This window comes from Salvelinus alpinus, chromosome 26, assembly GCF_045679555.1.
Source record: "Salvelinus alpinus chromosome 26, SLU_Salpinus.1, whole genome shotgun sequence".
Lineage (NCBI taxonomy): Eukaryota > Metazoa > Chordata > Actinopteri > Salmoniformes > Salmonidae > Salvelinus > Salvelinus alpinus.
In genome coordinates, this window is record NC_092111.1 from 34,773,203 (window position 1) to 34,779,202 (window position 6,000).

General features: G+C 41.9%; 1 protein-coding gene across 3 annotated transcripts in view; it reads left to right on the plus strand.

Moving 5' to 3' along the window:
- Positions 1–4,465, plus strand: part of LOC139555235 (DENN domain-containing protein 3-like) — a 45,628-nt gene extending 41,163 nt beyond the window's left edge. For all 3 annotated transcript variants that reach the window (XM_071368859.1, XM_071368860.1, XM_071368861.1), the window contains 6 exons: positions 582–724; positions 1,257–1,417; positions 1,726–1,865; positions 2,276–2,394; positions 2,638–2,775; positions 3,662–4,465. In XM_071368859.1, the coding sequence (XP_071224960.1) occupies positions 582–724; positions 1,257–1,417; positions 1,726–1,865; positions 2,276–2,394; positions 2,638–2,775; positions 3,662–3,856 (896 nt within the window). In that variant the 3' untranslated portion in view covers positions 3,857–4,465. The remainder of the gene's footprint in view (positions 1–581; positions 725–1,256; positions 1,418–1,725; positions 1,866–2,275; positions 2,395–2,637; positions 2,776–3,661) is intronic.
- Positions 4,466–6,000: the final 1,535 nt, after the last annotated feature.

A 6,000-nucleotide genomic window follows, 5' to 3' on the forward strand; every position in this document is an offset into this window, starting at 1 on the left:
TTCCATATGCGTGGCATTGTGTGTAACTGTCAATGTTTACACTTCTTCCGTGTGTGTGTGTGTGAGAGAGATATTCACTGAATGTTTACTCTTCTTTTGTGTGTGTGTGTGTGTGTGTGTGTGTGTGTGTGTGTGTGTGTGTGTGTGTGTGTGTGTGTGTGTGTGTGTGTGTGTGTGTGTGTGTGTGTGTGTGTGTGTGTGTGTGTGTGTGTGTGTGTGTGTGTGTGTGTGTGAGATATTCACTGAATGTTTACTCTTCTTTTGTGTGTGTGTGTGTGTGTGTGTGAGAGAGAGAGATATTCAGCTTTGATAACAAACTAGAAGATGTATTATAAATAGATATTTATTATAAAGAATAATCTATGCCTTTCAGCTTCACAGTCTTCATCAGGGTGTTGCTTACTTAACTGTATAGTTACTATCTAGTCAAACCCTGCTGTTCTTACTGTATTTGAGTTGGATCTAATTGACTTGTTCAGTATGAGAGAGAGATTCTGCTTGTGGGACAATAGAAATAAAAAGATAGAAAATGTGATTTCAGTCATTCCAGCCTTCATCAAAATGTTTGTTTACATTCTCAGGCCAGCTGGGCGTATCGTTCGACACCGAGGGTGATGGGAACCCCAAACTGTGGTGTGCACTGAGCGACGGGAAGGTGGTTGTGTTTGATGCAGCCAGCTGGTCCATGCAACAAAGCCAAGTTCAAGTAGGCTCTTCGCGAGTGGTAAGGCTGTGGACGTGGAACAGGGATGAGAGCGCTATTTTAAAAGAAAATGCACAATTCAAAGGGAGTAGGAAAATTCTAGAAGTATGACGAAGCAGTAGTTCTTCACTGGCCGCAGTTAGTCATCGTTCTGCTTTGACCCATTTGAACTATATTTAGTGTTTGTGTCAATTAAAATAACTCAATGGATTCTGCTGCCCCCTGGTGGTGTCTGAAATTGAAGACTTATGTTACCACACTTCCAAGTCTTGTATTCACTTGCTAATTGGAACAAATCTGAGAAAAGCCAGTGGTAATCAAGCTTGCTTCCATGGCTTAAAAAGCTTCTGGAAAGCCTGTCTGGTTTTTTACATTTTTCTAATTTAGCAGACACTCCAGAGCAACTTACAGTAGTGAGTGCATACATTTTCATACTGGCCCCCCGTGGAAATCAAACCCACAACCCTGGCATTGCTCTACCTACTGAGCTACATGGGTTATACATCATAATGGTTCATATCTTCCCAATGTTATTTTATGTTGTTTTCTTCAGAACTGCATGCTGGGAGTGGACCGGCAGCAGGTGTGGATTGGCTCTCAGGATTCCGTCATTTACATAATCAGCACCCGCAGCATGTCCTGTAACAAGCAGCTGACGGACCACCGCAGTGAGGTCACAGGGTTGGCCCTAGGGGAACGCAGCGAGAAATACAGGTGAGGTGTGACAATGACATGCATCAAACATACAGCTACTACTGGCATCACAGCCATTGAGAGAGCCTTCGTTTTAGGAGCCTATGATAAAGCCATCAATGAGCAGTCCCAATCGATGACATCCGTTATTTACACCTGGGCTGTGTTCATTAGGCACCAAACAGAAGAAAATGGACTGAAACACAGAGCAACAATCTGAATTTGTATAAGAAATGCTCCTGTGTGTCATCCTGAACATAGCCCTGCTGATTCTTCTCTAGGGTATCAGTAACATTAGTCTTTACCGGTGTATGTATTCCCTGTTGCAGCCCCAAGGTGGCATACTCCTGCAGTGCGGAAGGTACAGTGATGGCGTGGGACGTGTCCACACTGCAGGTGAGGAAACAGTTCAGGCTCTCCTGTGACCGTCTCCAGTCCGTTCAGCTCTGCAGTGGAACCCTATGGTGCTGTAAGTACACATAAAAACATAAAAATAGTGTACTTAAAATGATGAAAATTACTTCTGGCAATACTAGACTTAAGCAATAAGGCCCGAGGAGGTGTGGTATATGGCCAATATACCACGGCTAAGGGCTGTTCTTAAGCACGACACAACGCAGAGGGCCTGGACACAGCCCTTAACTGTGGTATATTGGCCATATACCACAAACCCCAGACGTGCCTTATTGCTGTTATAAACTGGTTACCAATGTAATTGGAGCAGTAAAATAAATGCTTTGTCATACCCGTGGTATACGGTCTGATATACCATGGCTGTCAGCCAATCAGCTTTCAGGGCTCGAACCACCCAGTTGATAATACTGTATATGACAGATTGATTGTTATAATTGTGGTTGTTATTCCTCCTACGTCATTCAGGTGCCAGAGACTGCATTATGGAGGTGTGGAAAACCGGAACGTTGAATCGCAAGATCTCCCTTCCTGAACAGCTCTGTGGCTCCCCCACTGCCTTCAGCAGCTTCCTGCTCTACCAGGAGGTGACTCGTGGTTTATGTGTTTGTAGAAATATAGAAATTAAACAAGCTGAGGCTAGTACTTTTCAGAACCTACCAGGCTGGATGAAATGTTGTTTTTGAAAGGCACTGACTTTGGACCAGAATGTTACCCGGGCTAATCGTGGCCTGCTAGCCCGGCTGGCCAGTGTCATGTTTCATCCCTGCATGTATTGTATACATAGTATGTCATATTTAAGGAGTGGTGTTGTGTGCTATGTGTTCCAGAAGGAGCAGCTGTGGACGGCCTGTATAGACGTAGGAGAGCTGTGTGTGTGGCACCTCAGGGAGCTCACCAAGCCCTTCCAGAGGATCCAGTTGCCCGACTGTGCAGGTGTCACCTGCCTCATCAAGGTCAAAAACCAGGTGAGACTATCTGCAGACTGCATTGTAGACCGAAAATTAGAATGCTTCTATTCTACTCTACTGTAGTTTCCATTAAAGCGCATTGCTTGATTACTCTACTGTAGTTTCCATTAAAGCGCATTGCTTGATTACTCTACTGTAGTTTCCATTAAAGCACATTGCTTGATTACTCTACTGTCGTTTCCATTAAAGGGCTTGCGTACTCTACTGTAGTTTCCATTAAAGGGCTTCCGTACTCTACTGTAGTTTCCATTAAGGGGCTTGAGTACTCTACTGTAGTTTCCATTAAAGGGCTTGAGTACTCTACTGTAGTTTCCATTAAAGGGCTTGAGTACTCTACTGTAGTTTCCATTAAAGGGCTTGAGTACTCTACTGTAGTTTCCATTAAAGGGCGTGAGTACTCTACTGTAGTTTCCATTAAAGGGCGTGAGTACTCTACTGTAGTTTCCATTAAAGGGCTTGCGTACTCTACTGTAGTTTCCATTAAAGGGCTTGCGTACTCTACTGTAGTTTCCATTAAAGGGCTTCCGTACTCTACTGTAGTTTCCATTAAAGGGTTTGATTACTCTACTGTAGTTTCCATTAAGGGGCTTGAGTACTCTACTGTAGTTTCCATTAAAGGGCTTGAGTACTCTACTGGACTACTAGATACACTACTTACAGTTCATACTGTATTTAGGTATTCTATTATGTGAAAGTATTCATTGGTCCAAATCAGCCTTGGTTCCCCTTCCCGCTTTTCAGCTTTAAAAAGAAAATACATAATAAATCATTCATAGCGCAATGCATTCTGACATGCTGTCCATTGTCAATTGAACATGTCTTATTAAAAACAGAGATGTCTCTTATTGGTCATTAAACCACATCTTTTACCCTGTCCTGTCAGATCTGGGTTGGCGGCCGGAGCTCGGGGAAGACCAGAGGGAAGATCTACGTAGTGGATGCCCAGCGACACACGGTAGAGAAGGAGCTGGTAGCTCACACAGACTGTGTCCAGGCACTGTGCTCCGCAGAGGACCGCTATGTGCTGAGTGGGGCGGCCCGCGAGGACGGGAAGATAGCCATCTGGAAAGTGGAGTAACTGGAGTGGAAATTCAATACTGCCCCCTGGTGCCTTGGGTTCAGAACAGGGTCGTGTTCATTAGGCACCAAACGGTAGAAAATGGACTGAAACAGAGAGCGGCTACATGGGCCAATAAGAAACACACTTTTTGGTTTTCTGTTGAAAAAGATTTTGCTACATTGTGCTCTAATAACCCAGGTTATTGTGAACAGTTGGTAAATGGACTTGTGATTTTAGACTGCCTGTGGATGGATGACTGACCCAAAGACTGACCCAAAGACAAAATAGGGGGTCTTCCCCATGATTGCATGGGGTTTTTGTATTGTTGCTCATTAGACTTACAACAACTGAAGTAATTTGTCCAACCTATAGTTAAATACCTTTTTGTTTATGTTCAGCAGTGTTAACTGCTTATTTTAATATTAACATCTAAGGAGGAGCCTTATCTTTTTATATTGGAACTACAGTATAGATGCATGACAAGTGATTCACAACCATATGAGTATTTTACATTTAATGTATGTGGGTTTTTTGTTGTTGTAAATATACTTTTTTGTATGTTTTAATACACAATACTACATGTTTGTATTGTTTACTGGTGTTATTAAAAATGTATTATTAAAAATGTATGAATGAAGACTCAATTTATTTGGCTCTACATGTAACATGATACAAACTATTTTCTAAACATTTCAATGAAAAAGTGAAATATTCACCGTAAATAGTAGTTTCATGTGTATTCTGTATCTGATTTTGCCACCAGGGGGCAGTATAACATCTATTAGCTTTAAATTGACATCCCAGAGCTGTCTGTAAACCCACGTCATGAGATTTGACTTCTTTGTATTGTACTGACTGAAACCAAGGTCTTTTAACATTATTTCTATATAGCAATTTGACTGTGATGCTAAAGCCAGGTGTTTTTGTATAATCTTGGGGATTATAACATTTTAACCCACTTGGCCCATATTCAATCAGATATAATAATGTGTCTGCCTTCATGCAGTACAGTCAGCTCTGTATTAAAGCCCATTACGGTGGCTACAGGGAAGCCCGTATCTTCATCATCTGAGAATCCTCTCAATCACACCAGCAGATGTCAAAATCATTGACATCATCATCCAAATGCCAGTGTTCCAATCATAATTCTCCAACTGTCCCCAGCTGTACGAATATAAATCCCTCTCCTCTCTGTGCTTATACAATGCAGCACAGAAACATAATCACAGTCCTCATTTTTAATTCAGCTGCAGATTTTTAAAAAATGACAATGTGGTTTCCTCAGATTTAGCTAGATTGGAATTTACCCAATGGGTTTCAAATACCATCTCTTTTACTCATAACTACAAGTTACTTTGAGTTGTAGTAATTGAATCCAGGGATGTGGAAGACTGATGACGCCTAAAATACCAGAACTAGATTACACAGGGCGCTGTTGAATCAGGCATTTATATCCACCGATAAAGTGACAGGAATAAGATTAGTTCAGTCCAACACACACATAGAACAGGTAGGCTCCTCCCATCACAGGCATGTCCGTGGGCAGATGTTTATACAGTATCTTTTGTTTACACATGAAGATGTAGGCAGTTATGTGTTGACTGAATACAAAATGACAACCTATGCCTTGCATAGTGCACTCATTTAGACCAGGGCCCAGTTTCCCAAAAGCATCTTAAGGCTAATAAGTTCATCGTTAGAACCATAGCCTCCTATGGTTCTAAATTGAACTTAGCCTCAAGATGCTATTGGGAAATCAGGCCCTGGGCCATTGTCAAAAGTAATGAGCTATAGGAAATAGGATACCATTTGGGACTGTGTTCTGGTTGATGTTCCTGTAGGGTTTCTCCATATTGGCTAAAAGTGGGGCCATTTTTTATCACTATTTGTATTTACAGTAAATAGCCAAGAAATCTTGAAGATGAAAATGACTGATTTTATTATACCCATGGAAACTGGATACCACAGAAACGGTACATTACCAATCAAGCAAAGTAATGAGAGACGGCCCTGTGGCACCATTGCCCTGACCTGGGTCTCTGTCATTTTCCTGTTAACCATGAGGATTGGATGATTCCCTATTCCAAGGGATACTCTGTTTTCAGGTTGTCCATACTTTTAGAACTAACATTGTGTGGGTTGGTGATTGTCCATGACAAATA